Source organism: Bactrocera neohumeralis, chromosome 6 (assembly GCF_024586455.1).
Source record: "Bactrocera neohumeralis isolate Rockhampton chromosome 6, APGP_CSIRO_Bneo_wtdbg2-racon-allhic-juicebox.fasta_v2, whole genome shotgun sequence".
Taxonomy (NCBI): Eukaryota; Metazoa; Arthropoda; class Insecta; order Diptera; family Tephritidae; genus Bactrocera; species Bactrocera neohumeralis.
In genome coordinates, this window is record NC_065923.1 from 15,729,709 (window position 1) to 15,749,688 (window position 19,980).

General features: G+C 36.7%; 7 protein-coding genes across 9 annotated transcripts; 3 read left to right on the forward strand and 4 right to left on the reverse strand.

Annotated features, from left to right (window-relative positions):
• The first annotated feature begins 671 nt into the window (after nucleotides 1–671).
• Nucleotides 672–2,125, forward strand: LOC126761552 (bifunctional peptidase and arginyl-hydroxylase JMJD5). Of its 2 annotated transcripts, none has more exons than XM_050477853.1 (3): nucleotides 672–981; nucleotides 1,031–1,187; nucleotides 1,250–2,125. In XM_050477853.1, the coding sequence occupies exons 1-3, from the start codon at nucleotides 712–714 to the stop codon at nucleotides 2,023–2,025; spliced, it is 1,203 nt and encodes a 400-aa protein (XP_050333810.1). In that variant the 5' UTR covers nucleotides 672–711; the 3' UTR covers nucleotides 2,026–2,125. The 2 variants fall into 2 exon arrangements, with proteins under 2 accessions (XP_050333810.1, XP_050333809.1); XM_050477852.1 differs by having other exon boundaries at nucleotides 673–981; nucleotides 1,247–2,125.
• Nucleotides 2,126–2,651: 526 nt separating this feature from the next.
• Nucleotides 2,652–4,737, reverse strand: LOC126761553 (B-cell receptor-associated protein 31). Its single transcript, XM_050477855.1, has 3 exons — nucleotides 4,621–4,737; nucleotides 3,930–4,496; nucleotides 2,652–3,303 (listed from the first exon to the last, which is right to left on the reverse strand). The coding sequence occupies exons 2-3, from the start codon at nucleotides 4,431–4,433 to the stop codon at nucleotides 3,106–3,108; spliced, it is 702 nt and encodes a 233-aa protein (XP_050333812.1). The 5' UTR covers nucleotides 4,434–4,496; nucleotides 4,621–4,737; the 3' UTR covers nucleotides 2,652–3,105.
• Nucleotides 4,738–5,021: 284 nt separating this feature from the next.
• Nucleotides 5,022–5,972, forward strand: LOC126763774 (protein DPCD). Its single transcript, XM_050481554.1, has one exon. The coding sequence runs from the start codon at nucleotides 5,181–5,183 to the stop codon at nucleotides 5,832–5,834; it is 654 nt and encodes a 217-aa protein (XP_050337511.1). The 5' UTR covers nucleotides 5,022–5,180; the 3' UTR covers nucleotides 5,835–5,972.
• On the reverse strand, nucleotides 5,850–6,816 carry LOC126763773 (uncharacterized). Its single transcript, XM_050481553.1, has 2 exons — nucleotides 6,677–6,816; nucleotides 5,850–6,617 (listed from the first exon to the last, which is right to left on the reverse strand). The coding sequence occupies exons 1-2, from the start codon at nucleotides 6,698–6,700 to the stop codon at nucleotides 5,982–5,984; spliced, it is 660 nt and encodes a 219-aa protein (XP_050337510.1). The 5' UTR covers nucleotides 6,701–6,816; the 3' UTR covers nucleotides 5,850–5,981.
• Nucleotides 6,817–7,496: 680 nt separating this feature from the next.
• LOC126763772 (splicing factor 3B subunit 3) lies at nucleotides 7,497–14,548 on the reverse strand. Of its 2 annotated transcripts, XM_050481550.1 has the most exons (11): nucleotides 14,388–14,548; nucleotides 13,859–14,099; nucleotides 13,255–13,620; nucleotides 12,352–12,826; nucleotides 11,958–12,292; nucleotides 10,860–11,167; nucleotides 8,702–10,676; nucleotides 8,449–8,508; nucleotides 8,182–8,239; nucleotides 7,928–7,982; nucleotides 7,497–7,741 (listed from the first exon to the last, which is right to left on the reverse strand). In XM_050481550.1, exons 2-7 carry the CDS (start codon nucleotides 14,082–14,084, stop codon nucleotides 8,703–8,705), a joined length of 3,684 nt encoding a protein of 1,227 aa, XP_050337507.1. In that variant the 5' UTR covers nucleotides 14,085–14,099; nucleotides 14,388–14,548; the 3' UTR covers nucleotides 7,497–7,741; nucleotides 7,928–7,982; nucleotides 8,182–8,239; nucleotides 8,449–8,508; nucleotide 8,702. The 2 variants fall into 2 exon arrangements, with proteins under 2 accessions (XP_050337507.1, XP_050337509.1); XM_050481552.1 differs by lacking the exon at nucleotides 7,928–7,982.
• Nucleotides 14,549–14,855: 307 nt separating this feature from the next.
• LOC126761765 (THUMP domain-containing protein 1 homolog) lies at nucleotides 14,856–15,975 on the forward strand. The gene has a single exon (XM_050478145.1). The coding sequence runs from the start codon at nucleotides 14,943–14,945 to the stop codon at nucleotides 15,918–15,920; it is 978 nt and encodes a 325-aa protein (XP_050334102.1). The 5' UTR covers nucleotides 14,856–14,942; the 3' UTR covers nucleotides 15,921–15,975.
• A 393-nt stretch (nucleotides 15,976–16,368) lies between these two features.
• On the reverse strand, nucleotides 16,369–18,229 carry LOC126761766 (peroxisomal membrane protein PMP34). The gene is made up of 4 exons (XM_050478146.1): nucleotides 17,670–18,229; nucleotides 17,540–17,600; nucleotides 17,225–17,381; nucleotides 16,369–17,162 (listed from the first exon to the last, which is right to left on the reverse strand). Exons 1-4 carry the CDS (start codon nucleotides 17,739–17,741, stop codon nucleotides 16,496–16,498), a joined length of 957 nt encoding a protein of 318 aa, XP_050334103.1. The 5' UTR covers nucleotides 17,742–18,229; the 3' UTR covers nucleotides 16,369–16,495.
• Between the last annotated feature and the right edge of the window lie 1,751 nt (nucleotides 18,230–19,980).

The window sequence follows — 19,980 nt, forward strand, 5'->3', positions numbered from 1 at the left end:
TAAGGGTCGTTTTCTCAATTTCTGGTTAGTAGCCATCTGTCAGATAAGTTCTGGTTAACTTAACCCAGACTAACTCTTTCTGTAAGGAACGTTTTATTTTAATCAGAACTAAACCAAAAGATGGCTTCTAATCAAACATTGAAAAAACGGCCCTAAGCATCTTCAGAAGAAGGTTATGATTATGCCTGGATTCTGCCTGATTATGCTGGACCAACCCTTTCATCAAACTAGGGATTCGATATTATTCGCATAATCCCCACAACAGCCATTTCTACATTACCGGAATGGACAAGGGTTTCATCCATCCAAGGTGTGTTATTTTAAAAAATATGTTTGTATAACCGCGACACTGAGGTGATTTGCAGTTAATCTACAGGAAATTTCCCTGTGCGACTCTGATTTAGTTTTATAAATCTCCAACAGTGAGGCCTGTATAGATTAGTGAAAAGATTAAATTTAATCTAATCACTTAAAATTTTTGATATGAATGAGTGATACTAATTTAAATGTATTTTATTATTTTAATTTATTTTATATAATTTCTGTAAAATACATTAAAATCATTTGATTTCACTCAGTCCGGTACAATTGTGTTAAATTCCTTATAAAATAAATACTCCGGCAGCACAGAGCAAACAGCTGTCTCTCCACTATCAAATAAAAAAGATGTGGAGAAAAAACTGTGGAGAGTTGTGTAAAAATAGTAAACAAATGGAGGAACGCACTGAAGTTTATAAATATTTGCCAAAATACAAAGAAATTAAAATTATATTGGAAAATGAGCCTGAAGCAAATTACATACTTGGCTTGGCCGCAACAGACGTTGAAAATGCAAACTCAAAAACATATGAATACAACGAGGAAGTGTACTACTTGGTCTGTAGTTTAGCGGAGAAATGCTGGGAACGCATACACACTGGGCACTTCAGTGCAGTGCCATTGGAAGTGCGTAAAATTTATGCTTTATCCAATTATTTTAAAGTAAGTGAAATGGTTTTAAGAGCAGCATTGTTGAAATTATGTTTAAAAGATATTCTATTTGCTTTGCGAAAGTGTTTCCCAAAAACAATTAATGCGTTGTGCCGAAGTGCTCGACGAGGCTATACTGATTGGCTGCACACAAGGATTGTATGAAGGAAGTGACGAGTTCCAAATCCAACTAACAAACTACATTAGTGAAGCTTTAGGTAAGCTTAAACTTTGTAAACGATAAGACAAAAAAACAACATTCTTTATTATTTTAAAGAAGAAAACACTCAGACACCACTACCAATCATCGATACACTCAAGCGGCAACAACTTAAATGCGACATACCAGTTTTAGACTGTCCCTCAATAGAGGATTTTCGCACAGAATGTTTCACAACTGAACGTCCCGCATTGCTACTCAACACGATAACGCATTGGCCGGCTTTGCAAAAGTGGCGTGATCTTAATTACATACACAAACTGGCGGGTAATCGCACAGTGCCTATTGAAATTGGTTCTAATTACACCACCGATGAATGGTCACAGCAGTTAGTGAAAATACGTGACTTTCTCCATCGTCAATTCACAAACACTGACAATGAAATCGAATATTTAGCACAGCACGAGTTGTTCGATCAAATACCTGCGCTTAAAGCCGATATACGCATACCGGACTATTGTATCTTGCGTACGAGTGGTTCCGAAAGTCCTGCGCACGTGTCCATAAAAGCGTGGTTGGGTCCTAAGAATACCATATCACCGTTACATTATGATCCCGAACACAATTTATTGTGCCAAGTGTTTGGTAGAAAGCATATAATCTTGGCAGCACCAGCAGATACACCGAATCTTTATGCACACGATTCGGAAATGCTTTGTAATACCTCGCAATTGGATGCAGCGCAGTTAGACTTCGAAAAATTTCCGTTGGCGGTGAAAGCAACCTTTTATAATGTTACTTTGCAAGCTGGTGATTGTCTTTATATACCGCCGAAGTGGTGGCATTATGTGCGTGCCGAAAGCGAGAGCTTTTCGGTCAGTTTTTGGTGGTCATGAATTAAGTATGTTTTATTTGAGAACTAAATGAAATAAAGTTTGTATGTAAATCACTTTAAGTGCCGTTATATACTTAATAAATATTTATGACTAAAATCAATTAACGAATAGCCATTGTCCAAAGAAAAAAAGCGATAATTATTGTCGCCTTTATCAAAGTACACTAACAGCGTAATTACATTTGATAGCAATTTTATTATTGTGTGTTTTTGTGTACTTGCTTATCAGATATATTCCTAGTTTAAACTTTAAAATTATTTGTGTATAACAAATGATATACAAAGCAAAAATCTTTTAATAATGAAATTATTAAGATAGCAGTCATTTGATAAAGGAATTCTAACAAAAAAATCTAGGTATTAAAAACTAGTCAAGATGTCTAAAGCCGCTTCTCAAATATTAAATGTACACGCATATTCTAAATGCCATCGTTAGCTGATGTGTACTAATAAACGAATCAAACAAAAATGAATCATCATCACAACAGCTTTCTTATATGTGTGTATGTGCTTATGTTCATTTCGCATAGTAAATGATACACACCAGCGGAGGTTTCCATGACATTCACAAAAATCTTTTGCAATAGGGTAAATGTCATTAAGCACATGGAGAAATAACATAATTAATTGACTAAATAGGCGCAAATTTTGTATGTCAATTCAAGCATACATGCATTTATTAATAATTCATAATTTATGTATACAAAAGGAAATAATACGTTTATATATATGTGAGAAAATATTAACCAACACGCTAAAAATAAATTCTTAAGAGAACTACAAAGCAATTAGAAGAAACATTTTGATCTTTAAAAATATTAGTCCTTTGTTATTTTTAATGTACATATGAATATTGATATATACTATTATTATAAATCCACATTATTTAAGATAATTCTTTTCGATTTAGATAAACTCATCACTTTTCATTTTAACAAGTTCAAACTTCAAGTCTCTTTGAGATGTTAACGACAGTGCTTAAAACGTGTCATCTGCAGCACATGTACCACGGTGGCAAAAATATATTTATAATGGTTAAGTTATAAATATTTCTGTACCGAGTACTGATTTCTTAGTTCGTTTAATCATCTTTCTCACCACCTTTGCCGCTGCTACTGTCGCTGATGGTAATCTTCTTCTGCAATTTGCTGTACTCATCGGTAAGTCTGTCGTACTCCTTGTTTAAGCTTTCTGCTTGTGATTTTAAAGCTTCTTTATCCTTCTTCTCACGATTCAAGTCAGATGTGAGTTCTTGTACTTTCTTACGCAATTCATTGAGCTGAAAGTGATATAATTTTTAACATATTTGTTCTTTTCTAAGAAAAGCTAAGGTCCACACTATGTGTGTTTGTCTTGGAATTTACAATACAATGTTCCTTTAAATATACTATTTTATGTGATTTATGCGAGCAAACTTGTTTTTTTTTTTTTAATATTTAGCTGAGGCTGGCACTGAGTCCTTGTACACGTCTCCGCAACTTTAATATCTGTGCATTTTGCCCGGTGAGAGTAAACGACGAAAGGAATAGACGAAAGAATTATATTCTTGAAGTGAATAGAAAAATATTAGCGAATGCGTTTTTTATACAAGCAATGGAAGCGTTAAAAAACTTTTTTTTACTATACATCCATAGAGTCGCTTGACAAAATGTCAATATGTAATTTATATAGAGAGCCGGAGATTAGTAAATAAATTTGTGCAAGCTTTTTCCAAGTTACAAACATCTATAACTAAACTGAGTATGTGAAAAATATATTCAAAAATATATTACTCAGGTAAAAATCCAAAAGATTGTCTGATGCACACTTTTCGGTACAAGAACTCTTTTTTTGTACAGCCCAAGCCAAAATCAATAACAAATTGAACCAATAAAACAACAAACAATTTGATAAGACGTCACTTACCTCAGTGAGTGTACTATCCTCAGTGGCTTCCTTCGCCTTCTCTGTGCTCTTTTCAGCCATCAATGTGCGGGCAGCTGCGGTGGCACTTTGTGCCTGCTTCATTGAAGCTTCACTTTGAGCCAACAAGTTTGCTTGCGCAGAGATCAACGTAACCAGACGACGTATGACTAACACAAGGAAAATTGCAAAACCAGAAATGTAAAAGTTGCGTTGTGCACGGAAGAGACGCATGCTGTGCTGCATTTCGACATTAAGATGTTCGTGACCGCCAGCTTCATGGGACGAATACTTCCTCATTTCACGTATAGCATCCAATAGGAATAAAATTAATACACCCATAATGAGGAAGAAGTACAGATGCGCCTGCTGTGCCAGCATCGCTAGAAACTTCGATTTGAAGAGTCGGTTCCATTTGTATGGACTGGCTATAGGCAAAACCAAGAGAAGAACTACGACAATTTCTGCGTACAGAAATGTAGCAATCAAAGTCCAGACAAGACTCATATTTGCTGCGTTTTACAAAATACTAGGTTTCTGGAACAACTTTCCTTCTGCAATTCTGATGAGCTGTAATAATTTCGGCGAAAATAAAAACAAAACAATATAATTTAAAACTCTTTATGTTTTATGTTTCGTGCCTTGTCTTTTGTACTATTTTTAGCTTATTACCCTAGTAATTTAAATTTCTTACTTTTTATAGATTGAAATTTGTGAAAATATAGAACTGCGCTGCTACTGCGTTTGTCGCTGCTTTGATTGAAGTTCGGTCAAATTCAGTCGATGATGTGTATTTCCATGGGTATATTAGCGTACTCACTTTAATATCAAATTAAAACCCAATTTAATGAGTGCGAGCAGGACAATTAAAAATTACCGGCAAATATTCGTGTTACTACTTTGTATGTAGCAGGGTTGCATGCAATCGCATAGTCTTTTACTAAATAAACAATTTTTTTTTAAATTTATAATAAATAATCATAAAATAAAATTAATAATTACGCGGAATGCATTTATAATTTATAAAAAACATATATTTATTTATTTCTATATATCATTGGTTTTTGTTTGGAAACTTATTATTAACGTGGCAGCACGCGGAACCGCTTCAAAACAAAACGTGCGCTGATAGCAACGTATTTACTTCGATCAAACACTTCGAAAATAACAATTATCATAAATATTGTCAAGTTAAATAATTTCCGCCACTCATAATTCAAAAAAGATATATATCGAAGTTAGTTTAAAGGCAAAATGTCCTACGAAAATTGGCTTAACTACTTACGTAGTGCTGAAAAGCATTCAATGATTAGTGGCCACTGCCGCAAAATACACTATAAATTTCCTGATGGCCAGCAAATGGCTGAAGAATATAGCATGGAGACAGGCATTGTGCAACGAAGAGCGTGGCGTAAGTGCAAGCAACTAATGGGGGAACCCGAGTGGGAAGTCGAATTGGGAGAAACACCACGCCAAATTAATCAGGGCCTTGGCGGTGGCGATGCAGACAACTCGAGTATAAACAATGATTTCACGCTTCTGGAAAGTAACTCATCTCCTGTGATTTCCAAACGTATCACCAAGAAGAACATAGAATGGCGCATACGTAATTTACCATATCCAATTCAAGTATACCAAGTTACAGCAGAACCTGATAAACGTGCGATTGTTGTTCGTACTACAAATAAGAAGTATTACAAAGTAATCTCAGTACCTGAATTGGACCGTTGTAATCTGCTTCCGTCGCAAGCAAATATTAGCACGCACCATCAGTACAACACACTGATTATAACATACAGTAAGCCAACTTTGTTGAATGAAATGGAAGCGCAGGTACTGTTGTTATTAAAGAATGTCGAAACGGAAACCGACATGGAAGCCTTACTTCAGGGGTTGTTAGCGAAATAAAAATATTTAGCAATATAATTTTTTTTATAATACTTTAATGAATTAAACTTACAATATTGTATATTTGTTTGATACATGTAATACATATGCTGTCGGGATATTGCCATTCGCAAGAGATCGTCATATATTTGAAACTAATATTAACTATTATTTATTGAAATTCGCGCTTAAATCAGTCAAAGGTGGAGTTGAGGTGTAGGAATGATATTCAAAAGAAGGTAATTCGAGCGGTGTTAGCGAGGGTATCTCATCGCTATCGGTGATGTAAAAAGCTGGTCTGCCTGCATCCCGTTCATATGGTGACTGTGCAATTGGTGCAATTGCCTTCACAAACCCTTTGGGTGTGCCACCATGCCCTTCAGCACTAGCATTTGCACTGCGATAGTCTTTGTTTTCTCTGCTGTTTGTGCGCTTCATTGGTGATATGTTGAGTTTAGTGTCGAATTCTCGTACTGTCCGATCAATGGATTTGGCTACGGATTGTGCAGTCAGATTGCTGTCTGTTCTGAATAATAATACGGGTGGTGTGTTTGTTGTTGTGGCCGATAGTGGCACAATCTCTTTGTGCTTCAAACTTTCATGCTCTTGCTTATGCATTTGTATTTGACTTAACTTTCTCTGATATTCCCATTTTTGTGTATTCAGCAATTCAACGGATTTTGGCATCAACGCCGATTTAAATGCGTCTTGTAGATATATCAACGAGGTTTCTATTGCCTTATATGCATCGTCGTAGCGATGGCGATTGAGAAAGCGATTAGCGCGACGCTCATGAAAATGTGCCTGGAAATACATTTTATGTGAAATATATGCATATTGGTGATTTTATTTAATATTCTTACCAAATTTAATGGAGCATAATCCATTATTTTGTGTTTATAGCAGTATTTATTGAAAATTCAGGGTATTGCGCACAAATTGTTATGATAAGAATGTTTATTTACGCAGTGCACAAAGTTTCTAAAATCACCTGGTTAATGACAGGGTTGCTTTGCACTTTCAACAAGTGCTGGTAAAATGGCTAGATAATTCTACTCCGAATTTTAGGAGTCGATTTTAGATAAATATCTGCTGAGATAGGGATATGGGAGATTTTTTTTGAAAAATATGTATTTGGCTAACAAAATAAACTTTTATTTTCTCTTTTTTTAAATAAATTTTTTTATTATTTGCGTGTTTCGAATTAAACCGGAGCGATTACTTTCAAATTTCCTTGCAGCACCATTTCGAAATTTGTTTGTCTTAGTAGGGACGTAGGAGAAAATCGGGCCCAGCAATGATTCAGCAATTCTAGTGAGTTGTGCAAAAAAATATTGTAGAGCACCGGGCCTGGGGCGTTTTACCCTCCTCGTTCTTTGTGTACTGGCTTTATATAAATCCGCCATCTTTTCACTAAAGCTCTCAAATTATTTGGAAACGGAAATTTTGTCCAAATAGGTTTTATGAATGCTCCCAAGTTCCTGGTCTGGTATTACAGGTTAGTTTCCTTTACCAAGACCCAACGATAGTAGTATGGTCGGAAATTTCAAATCATAATATTCTAAGACTTGAAATATCGGTAACAGAACTTCTCAATACCTTCGAGTAAAACTATAAAATATCAAGGCCTTCGAGAAATTCGGCTACCTAATGTTCAAAGTTTTGATTTTCAATAAAACTCGGTTTTTAAGTTTTAAATTTTTTTTATATGTATATGTATATATTTTTATGATAAGTTAATAGGTTGTTCAGTCGCTTCTAACATACACACGTAGATTATACATACTAAACATAAATATAAATGCTTCACTAGTAATAAGCAAGCGAACTTAACCTATAAATATTTATTATATTAATATTTTTCATCTTGAAATGGGCAGTCATGAGTGGTTGTTTTTCAATAAAAATTTACAAAATACTGTTGAGATCTGTAATAAAACAAGAGGAAATAAAAACTGCGTTAATAATTTTGCACATAAGTAAGCAACACTTGAATTATAGTGCAATAAAAAATCAGTAAAAAAATTTTAATCAAATAAATTCATAAGTCTAACATATTTGGATCATCAATAAGAAGTTGAAAATGCATAAAATAATAATAAGATAATATTAACCTTTGAACAATCTCAGCAGTGTCCTTATATGTAGTATACATTAGAGCCAATTAAACTGCAAAAGAAAAAAAAAACACGTTTTTAAACTCAGCAATACTTCGTCAAATAAATATATTGTTAAAAATAATACAAAAATCAGTGGTAATAATAATAATCCTTATTAATCAAATATTCTCATAGGTGTCCCAAGGTAATTGGTCATCATTAAAGTTCATTATTTTTTATATAACCTAAAAAACGTTAATTATACTAACCTTATAAACGCCAATTAAATGTCGCATGAATGATGAATCTTAATAGTACGCCACTTATCTGTAAAAAAACAGAAGACACCAATTAATAACTTTGAAAAGAATTATTCCATTATGTAAGAGGTTTGAAAATATCAGGAATAAAAATTTACAATAATCACAGGTTTCAAAGGTGTCCCAAGGTAATTCTCGTCATCATAAAACGCACACAAATCTCTTACCAAATAAATATATTTGCTAACAAAAACGTTGCTACGTTGGAATTCTTACCTCTATTAAAAATAAGAAAATCCTTTATTACCACAGTACCAGCGAAAATGAAGTAAAAAGCTGTAAAAGAGAAAAATAAAAAATATAAGCAACCTTGAAAAATAAAGTTAAGTAAAGTATGCTCTTTAAAAAAAAATCAGCTGTAAGTTCGGATTGTTGCAATCAAAAGATTTCAGGTTCTAACATATGTGACTTTAGAACAATGATCATCACATAAAAAATATGTAAAGGCACTTTCTGCACAACAACTCACCTTAGAAAGCGTAGCGTGTACGTATGTCCTCCAGCTTTTTGCAAATTTGATTCGGCGTGCGGAACATATCGCCGGCAATGCTCTTTTGCTTGGCCGGATCAATAGACAAATATTGCTCACACAAGTCACCATCCAGCACATTCTTCACGGTGTAGTACGAACTGCGGTAGCTCAAATGATCGCGGCCACATAGCGGTGGATTCTCATTACGCATATGCATTTCCAAATGTTGAAAGAAGTCAAAATCTTCACGACTGGTAAATGGTACAAACGCGCCGACAGTACCGCTGAGCGTGGCGTATATTAATGCCTCGGAACCACCGGGTATTAAAGTGGCTTTCTGCAAGGACATGATAATTTCGCCCACATGGAAAGAAGAAATATTCTCCGACTTTTGGGAAGCGCCAGATAGCAGGCCACGATCCCACAACGATTTTGTGCCAGTTGGATCTTCGTCCACATCATCGGTGACCGAATGCGGCAGACGCTGCACGCTCATATTTCCGAATTTATCGGCAATGGCAATCGTGTCATAATCCAGTAAAGTTGTGGCCGTTACCCAACGTGGATGCGTGTCGTCAGCGAATATAATCAGCTGATTTTCTGCGCGCTTATAGCGTATAAAGAAGACGGACTCCTGTACATCTGAGACGTAGACACGATGTCCCATCGCCTGTATGTTGACAATCTGATAGGGAATGTGTTTGTTCTCGCATTTTCTGAGCAGCTTTTTCTTGCCCAAATCATAAATACGCAAAATACGTCCGCAGCCAGCCAATAGACGACCCTGGAAACCAGCCAAAGCGCCTGGTACTTCCTCGATTTCAGTGCGATGCATAAACTCAATATTCGAACAGGTCGGATCAATTTTGTAGATGTCAATGCAGCCGCCATTTGTTATGCGCGGATTTAACTGCAATTCTTTGGCCACACCTACTGCCAGGTAGTACCGACCGTCGGCAGCGATATTGAATTTGAGTACGCACATGGACATGATCGCCTCATTTTGCACGAATGGTATTTTAAATAACGTATGACCATGTATGGGGTCTAAGCCGCGTATCTGTGAAGCCCACAAACCCAGACCAGCTTTCGGTGAAGAGAATGTTTCTTCGGGCAAAATTTCATTGATAAATGCATTCGCCATTTCGTTGGCCAACTCGCGTTCCTCATCGCCCGCTGCCATGCGCATTTCTTCCGCCATTTGCTGTTTACGCGCATTCTTCGTCTCATCTGTGTACGCATTGTGATCGGTCTCGGCAATAATCATCCTTCCAGTGTCGGGATGGATTGCAAAGGCGCGTGGCGTGTATTCGAGAGGAAATGATACTTGATTAAAAACGGCGCCTAACTTTTCCAAAGCCAAAATACGCAAAGTATTCGTTGAAATGGCCACAATACCTTCGCTACACTGTTCACTGGAGAAACCCGAAGCATACTCCAATGTTTCATACGACAACGGCGTTAAATGGAAACGATTTTGGTGATAATACGAAAGCCAAGTACGACTGGACATGGCAAGCACAGCTTCAGATCCTTGCATGCGTATGCGAAAGAGCTTCACTGGACGTGAGCCTAAATAACGTGTACGCGTGTCAGCTAAATCGCCAGACACTGGATCGAGTACTGTACGCAGCAGTACACCATTGCTTAGACCGATATTCAAGTAAATTGTGCCCTTTGTAGACGTGTTGGCGCTACGTTCAGTGGGTTCATCATTTGCACCAGTCGTGGTATTTTCCGTATGACCCATTTCCACAATGCAAAGCGACTCGGCGGGTGATGGCAACGCTTGCATGGAGCAAGGCGAGAGACAATTATTGGGATCCAGTGAGATAATTCGCACGGTATTATCAGCTAAGCCGACGGCTAAAAACCAAGAACGCTGCTCACCTTCAGGTACTTGACCCAGCGCCATGCACATTATTTCATTGGGCATTTCCGAACGCTCAGTGTATTCATTAAGCTCACCAGTCTAAAAGTTACAAATGTCTGCATTAGTATACATTTTACACTAATATTATATATAAATTATATTTTGTGTTTAGTCAGCACTGCAGGACACAAAGTGTCTCAACACGATTGTTCTTTAAGGTGTTTTTGTCATCATAATGAATTTTTTGTGAATTTATGCTTTAAACAAAACATATGTACTTACCGCATCCATTTCGAAGTAAACGAGCTCCCTTCCTGACAGTGTAATTACAACTTGGCGTTGATTTACTGCACATTTTGTGATCGATTTCTTGCCTGGCGCTTTCCATTCGTTCACACGCTTATCGGAGCGTATATGACGTATACCATCGGGGTACACTTGAACCAGCGCATCATCGCCCAATGAGGAACAGCTCAGTGTAGGCGTTGTGCCTAAGAAACCGCTATCCGTTACCTCTTCAACGGTCTCGCCGATACTTAAAACCAACGTAGCATTCACGAACGACACTATTATATAAGCATCGAATTCATCTAGAAGAGAAGACCAAAGATTTGCGAAATGCGGAGTTAGAACGCTTTTTCTTTAATTAAGTTTTTTTTTTTTAATAATTAGATATATATAAATATATCTGTTGACAATGAATAATCAGATAACCTTAGTTTTAATCAAAGAAAATCAGTTGAAACACGGATAAGTAACATCATTTTATATTCATTGCCAACACACATACACACGCACGCACAACCTTTGTTTATCGCTTTGTTTAGTATCTGTATCATGTTTTCATAAAATCAGCTTAAAACACTACACTGATAAAAAAAATCAGTGATTTCAAGAAATGTTGCCTTACCTATATTTGTGATGCTATTTAAGACAATTTAACTAATTGTACGCACGCACAGTTTAATAACCGGCATGTGTATATCATTAAATCATTTCATAATAATTTTATGCACAAGTAACTCGACAGTCACGCCGACCGGCACAACACAATGCAAGAGTTAACCGCCTGAAATAGAAGAGAACTGGTGTTTGATTTTTATGTTCTTCTAATTAGGTGCTTTTGCATGTAGGACTTAAAGGACTTAAGATCTTATGTGTACAAAGTAGAATGTGAGGAACATGGATTTTTGGTAGCATAGGGTGAGGAGATGGTATTACGTATACATAAGCATCAAATACACCAGTTTACATTAAAAATATTGTACAAATATAGGTAAAATGCAAGCAATGCGTAAGTTGTACACGTATTTAACTTGCATTTTCAACTCTCACTCTTATAACTATAGTATGACATATAAATGCTGCATGAACACTAACCGTCAATGCGTTTCTTAACCGTCCATACAGCGTTAGGGTTGCCTGGCAGTTCTGATACAGCCATTTCGCTGACTTCCAAGCCGTGGCGCAGCACACGCATGGTAGAACGTGGTCCCCGACCGCACAACACATACAATTGTGGTGTATCTTCATTGGCCAAATCAGCTACTTGTGACGTAATTATAGGCGCAAATGAAGGTATTTCATCTACCAGAACTAGATTTTTCAGTGGACGTGGCGCAAAGAAGAATGTTTCACCCTCTTCAAGTGGCATAGCTGAGCTGAATTCGGGCTCATCATCATCGTCGCCGAGATGCGCAATTTGATAAAGATAACTATAAAAAAATACAAGTTATACGACATTTGCTTTTGTTTCCACTTATTTTGAACTTACTGGTTGCCAAATTCACAAGCTACAAAGAGGAAACCCGTTTTCAATACGCACATAGCAATTGCCGGCGGTACAGTATCGAAATATTTGAGCTTTATCTCAGATACCACATCGTCATCAGTTTCGAGTGTGACCTTAAATATATCGCCCTGTTCGGTTTGCACCAAAAAGAAATACATGCTCTTTGTGCGATGTGTTGCAGAACAAATGAATATCATGCCTCGATCAGGATCGTCCAAATCATTGCGTCGACGTGGTATGGGACAACGTATGTCATGCTGGTCTCCCAAATTCTTATATGTGAGGTAATTTTCTGAACAAATCAGTACACCAGAAGGACCGTCATTGCCGCCAGGAACAGATATAAGAAAGTTTGCATGTTCCTCTAATGGTTCAGAGTACTTGCGCACCACGTGGTTGAGACCAAGATCCAATTCGTAAAAGGTTAATGTTTGTTGTGTGCGTTGCGCTGCTTCACCTGCAATGTTAAAGAAATAATTTTAGAATTGCTGCCATATATCGAAATGACTGTTACATTTAAGAATATGTTAATGTTAACATCAAATCAGTGAAGTATTTGCAAATAATTTTGCTACAAATACCAATGGTTCAGACGATAAAATTTTTATAGCACTTTGCCAAGCCAATTAAGTCGTTGAGCCACTTAATTGGCATGTCTAAAAAGTGCTTACAAAGTTCAATTTCATTGATGAACAAAGTTATATATTATATTTACTTGTAGGCGACATATCAGTGAAGTATTTGCAAAATAGTTTCATACAAATACCAATGGTTAGTAGCCAATTTATATAGCACTTTGCCAAGCCAACTGTGTGTTTAATCTACTCAACCGGCATGTCTATAAAGTGCAAATAAAAAGTATAAATATGATTTTTTCTTGTATACCTGTTGGATCGTTGTCGGCCTCTTCGTAATCGATTTCCAAACATGCGAACAAAGGATTATCGAAACCAACATCCACTCCTACCATATGATAAGTGAGTGTATTCGACTTATGTGCTTCTAAAGGTGATGAAATTGTAAGACGTGCTTGAGTATCACGATTAAGAATGTAGGCTAACTTTTGTTTTTCTACAGCGCCAATCATAACAGCACGACCTTTAGGGTCAATTGCGAAATATTGACCCGGCACAATGCGCCGGCATCCAGATTTTCCAAAAGTCTCTTGATGAACTTTATCTAAAGAGTTCTTAGCTGGATTATACTCAAGTATGACAATCCGTCCCGAGTCTGAACCAACAACAATATAATCTGAAAATAATATATATTGTCAATAATACTGTACTTAATATTGAAAATTTTAAGTTTAACATGTTACTCAGAGTTTCAATTCAATATGGCACAAAACCATATCAAATGCGACGCCAAGCTATTTTCTTTTGCACTTAGACGGTTATATAAGTCTTATTGAAGTTTTCAATTGATTATGAAAGTTCAATAGGGATTCGTGCCAAAAAAATATATTCAAATTTGGTATCTGTGCACTCACCTTTGGTTCCACCCGTCAATCTGAATGACATCAACGCACGTATGCATCCAAAGACCTCTACTGACAAGACAGTATGTACTTTGCCGGTATTCGAATCTGGACGTACCAATTCAAGAGATTTGCCACGAGAAAGGATAACCTCTTGATGTTTACCACCAGAGAAGTTCCCATGTACGGCGTGGGTAACACCGGTACCCTTTTGTAATGTCAAATTGTATAAATACATCTTGTAACAATTTCACTAAAACCAAAGAAAAAATCAAAATTTATGTTCCTGTCTTAATCGATTTTCTAATAAATATATGGTATTTCGGATTTTAGTTGTCCTACTCTGGAATTCCATGGTTACAGTAATGGTTTTCGGTGTAACCTAACGATGCTAATGGGTAGCAAAATTTGTTTCTTTAGCACGTTCAAAATGCGACCATAGCACAGACATTTCTGTGTCTCTGGAGATACATCGTGCACAAATTGTCAAATTTTCAAGAAATAACTATTTCTTAAATTAGATTATACATCAATTAAATACCTTTCGTTCTTATATCCAAAAAATTTAATCATTTACTATTGGATGTGAGAAGATTTACTTGGCGTACATCCGCCATTTTGTTAAAACTTCACCGGAAACATTTCCCACCAATATCGAAGTATTTCCACAAAAATGAACCTCTCCCATCGGCGAACAAAATTGAAATGAACGAAGCAGACGAACGGACGACGAAAGTAGAACACGAAAAGGGATGATTGTGAAATTGGCTGTGATTCGTAGAGCTGCCAATTCCAATAAACAAAATAATAAATGCCAAGCAATAGCGTTTTTGTATTAGTAAAAATAATTTATTAAATAAAAAGTTAACATTTGTTTACTGGAAAATTTCTTAACGAATTATTCTGTTTAATTGAATTATAAGAAATTCATTTTTCTTATAAATTTTTTGTCTTATATTTTATGTCTCTAGTACAAGAATTATCATAACTGCAACTCTGCGGTTTGTTAAATCGCTCTATCGGCTAAAACACATGCCGCCCTTTCTCAAAACCAAAACAATATTATTTTCTCTGTTAAAATAAATATATATTAAAAATGAGTGGGCCGGCAGCAAAAAAGCAAAAGTTTTCCCATTTCAAGCAAAAAAATTATTTCAAAAGTAATAAGCGTCAGTTCCTAGAAGTGGGTCAACGCGGTTTCCTGGCCACCTGTAACTTCCGTGAAAAGGACTGTGTACGAGAAGCATATAACGTACTGAACCACTATGCCGATGAATTATATGGCCCAAAGGATAAAGATGTCATCACGTCTACCCTGGATAAAGAACCAGAGTCCGAAGATGTGGGTGATATAGCAGATGATTTACAGAAAGAAATCGATGCTACAAAGTCGACGAAGGAGAATAAAAATACCGTCAAACAACGTTTCCAAGTGGTGGATACAGGCGCAACCAATTGCGTCTTCATTCGTACTACATTACCAGATCCAGTGGAACTGGGAACACGGATTATCAGCGATGTTGCGAAAACCCGTGAGCAGAAATCACGCTTCTTACTGCGCCTGGTACCCGTTGAAGTGGTATGTCGTGCCAATTTAACAGATATCAATAACGCCGGTGGTGTACTTTTCGATAAGTATTTCCTGAAAGACGGCACTACCTTTGCGATTATTTTCAACAAGCGCTATAACAATGATGTCAAACGTGACGATGTTATTCATGATCTAGCTGCGCTGGTTCAATCAAAGAATATAAAAAATCGTGTGGATCTCAAAAATGCTGCAAAAACTATAGTTGTAGAGGTGATTAAGGGGTTATGCTGTTTATCCGTGCTGGATAGTTATTTGAAATACAAGAAATATAATTTGGTGGAGTTGGCAAATAGCAAAGATGGAGACCTAAATGAAGAGAAAGACGAAAAACAAAATGAAGCAGATTCCGTGGAACTTTCTAAAGACAAAGGCTCGCAATTGACGGAAGCTTCCAAAAATGATGATAAACAAGTTGACAAAAAAAGTGAACAAACCGTTAACGATGATAAAATTCAAAAGGATGTGCCGTCAACTGAAGAATGACAGAAAATTTCTTACTGATTTGTAGCGATGTATCATTAAAGATAATTAAACTGAATTTTATCGAAATATGTTTTTTGTGGTACAAGTCGGTAAGTAATAAACAAGAATAGCAATATATTATGTATGTGTTCCATATAAATCTGATTAAAGCAAATAATTGAAATCTGTCACCTCATACTCGAAATAATCTGAAGATATTGTCTTTCTAAACTTATTTATTTATATATGGCACATGGAAAGAAGCACTCAAATATTAAATTTTTTATGCTAAACCAAATACAACAGCAACAAACCTCTTATTTTAAGCAATCTTTACTTAATTTATAATCGAAAAATACAACAAAATCATTATTTTTAGCAAATTATTTGTTATAACAAAAAACTCCCAAACACAGCAAAAGCCTTTTTAACAAAGTTCTCTTTATACACAATATTCAATTCAAAATTGTTTTAAACTTTTATACCATTCAATTCAATTTATATACATGTATAAATAATAATCACACCATTAAAGAAAAAATATAAATAAATTATATGTACTTGTAAGAATATCCACAAAGTGAATATTTTTAAATCTATTTGAGCGCTGTAGGTGTCCTATTTAACAACACTTTCACCGTGGATGAAATGTTCTCATAAATCATGAACATAAGCGCCGCCGTTAAGACGGTTTGTAATATTTTTGCTTCCAAACCACGGAAAAGACCCTTAAAACCTTGATGTTGTAGTATATTCAACATAATTGCCATCATACTCGCGTCATTTGATGCTGGAGCTGATTTTTTGTTCTCTTGAGTGGTATTTGTGCGATGACGTTGTTTCGTCTGGACTAGTTGTAAAGGATATGTGAGTACAGTAGCAAAAGCTTTGGCAAGCGCACCAATTAAGAAGAAACCCAAACTTGATATCTCAGTGCCTGTGAATTTCGTTAGATTACGTTTTAATAGTTCATACATCATGAACTGCAAAGCTGGATTCGAGACAAGCATTAGTGACGGTATAGTACCAGACCATAGACCGCGAATGCCTTCAGTTTTAGCAACATACAACAGGCCGCTAATCAAATTGTTGTAGTGTTTATTGACATCATCTGAAGTTCCTGCTACATTACGCATTCGAACACGCGTGTTTACGACCCAAAACGGGGTGGTAGTAAATACATTAATAACACCGGCAATTGTGCCTAGGAATAGATCCTTTAAAGCAGACTGTTGCTTGCTGTTCGCAGTTAAAGCTTTTAAGCTGTTAGGAAAAACACATAATTATTAAGAGGTGAACTATAAGCAATAATAAGTAGAACCCACCTGTGGAATGTATAAAAATATACAAAATTTGAAATACACAGGCTTTGCAGAACCGGTCCCAAACCGCGATACAATGCCTGGAAGCCTTCGCCAGTTATAATCTCTTTAATAACTTTTATGGTACTACGCGCCTCGCCATTTTTATCTGGATCTTCAACTGAAAAATTTACCAAATTAATACATCTGCTTATAGTTGACTTTTTCTTCGCTAAAACCTATCACAGTGCAAACACCTCACACCAAATATACATATATCAAACGTATACATACGTGGTTAATGGTGCAAAGTTCATATCATTTGCACATTCAACTTACGTTGTAAACGCGAGCGAACGGTGTCAAGTGGATAGAAAGTGCTCATAGCAATGCAGCCACCCTGAAAATTATACAAATTATAATTGATTTTAAAGCTATTGGGGTGTAAACATTTTTTGAACACACTTACGGCTGCTCCAGAAACGGCATGTATCCAGGATTCATAACTGAAGACTTGACTTAGCTTTGATTGTGCAACCATTTTGTGCCAACTATTATTACTTTAATTTAATTGAACTTTAGACGTGTTATGTTGAAAGTGTTCCGATTACTATGCACACCGGAAGAAAAGTGTACAGCAGAATGGAATAGTATACAAACAAACACGTCCAGCTACAGCGACAGTGGTCAACACAATGGATTTCGTAGCTGCAATTCTATACATTCCGCTTGAAAAGCTGTTCAAATCAATTCATAAATTTCATTCGTTGTGATTATCTTAAAGTATGCAAATCGCGTGATATTGTTATGATTAGGTTCATAGTAGAGGTGAAAATTCTTAGTTAATAATTTTGCCAAACTTTATGTTTCAAAACTTTGGTTTTGCATTTACAATTCAAATATGTGCACTATTCTTCTATGCAAACGTTTATACTTATTAGTCACACCGTGTTGTATTTATGAAATTGCAGAAGCTATTCAATTACAATAATCACTCATTCACGTTTCACATAACAACAATAACACGAGTAATTCGTTTTCAGCGTCGCCGGTGATTATCACAGCTGTTTGGTTATTTTAGACAGGGTTGCAAATGCATGCAAAATTAAATTTAATAAATTTTTAAAAATATTTTTAAGTTACAGTAATGAGCCTGCTTAATATTTTTTAACTAAGAATTTTGACGTCGGCCTCCACTGCCAACCGCTCAGGGAATTCATGGTCGACCTCTTCAGCGTTGGAGGGAGTGCGGATTGTTCAATGTCTTCTAGTAACGTTGTATGGTTGACTACTACTAGAATCGTCCTCTCACAGTTGGTTTTTGAATAAGACCACCAATTATGGCATGGCGAAATCGAGCAACAGTCGTTGTATTTTTTACGTGAGCACCTGACGACGACCTTACCCCACGGTGCTTAAAAGCACATAGATCAGCACTCCAAATAATACAAGCTTTTTGTAAGTATTATTTGGTTCCAATTGGTAAGGTAGAAGGAATACCATTTCCACCATGGTCGGCTTCGAGGCCGACCTAAAACCTCTGCCGTACAGTGGGTGCGGTATTTGGCCGCAGTGCGACTCCACACTGAACTGCATTTTCAATATTACCTGCCTTTAGATTTATATCACAGCCACCACAAGACCAGACTACAGGGTTTGTCCGGAAAGTAATAGGACTGATTTTATTCTGCCACAACTGTACTTCGGAGAGTACGCGCACCGACTGGATTCGGTAGAGGGCGTTCCTAGTTAACGAACGAGCGGCTGGTCAGTTGTCTTCGAGCACCTGGAGAGTCAGGACAAACATTTTCGCGCGACGTTTTTCTGTGAGTGGTGCAAGCCGAAAATGCAGCGTTCGTTAGAGCAGAGGTACGCCATTAATTTCTGTGTGAAACACGGTAAATCTGCGATAGAGACGTTTGATATGATCAAGCAGGCTTACCGAGATGTTGCTTTAACAAGAAGTGGTGTATTTCGGCTTCACCAGAACTTTTTGGGAGGCCCGGAAAGTGGTCGCTGAAGAAAACCGTGCTGGGAGACCTGCGACTTCGACAAACACCGACAATGTGACTCGTGTGCGCAAAGTTTTGAACTTAGACATCGCCCACCATGAATTTGTTCCTCCTGGACAAACCGTCAACGCTAAGTTTTACGTGGAAGTCCTCAAGAGACTCCAACGAATTGGGCCCGACAAATCATCACAGCCGATTGGAAGTTGCACCACGATAACGCCCCGTCTCACACACCCTTTCTTGTGAACAGCTACCCAACCAAGGCCGACATCCAACGCTTTCGCTTCTAGGTTGACGTTCTCCAACTACATATCGAGGGAACTTCACAATATGCCGTTCGTAGCGTGGCAATGGGGTCAGTTAATGCTGTACAGTGGCAAAAAACATTATCCAAACAATTTTGAAGACAGATGTCGAGTTGACAATCCTTGGCTGGATAAAATGTCTAATCAATTGCAGTTATGTAAAGCTACCTGCTGTGGAAAACAACAGAAGTTTCGATTGTCTGTTGCTGTTGCAAAGCTCATTGTGCGTTGGAAACCTGATCTGAAAAGCATATCACTAACAAGTTAACGGTTTTTTCTGTCGGTTACCTATGACTTTTGCTATAATTTTCCGCTCAACTCCATTTCACATTCATTATATTTTTTTTATTTACGAGCATATTAAATAACAAGGTGGTTGCGAACCCATCAGTCACTGTCCTCTCCAGAGGCCAACATGCAAACTAATCAAATGCAACAACTACAATATATGTATTAAAGTGCT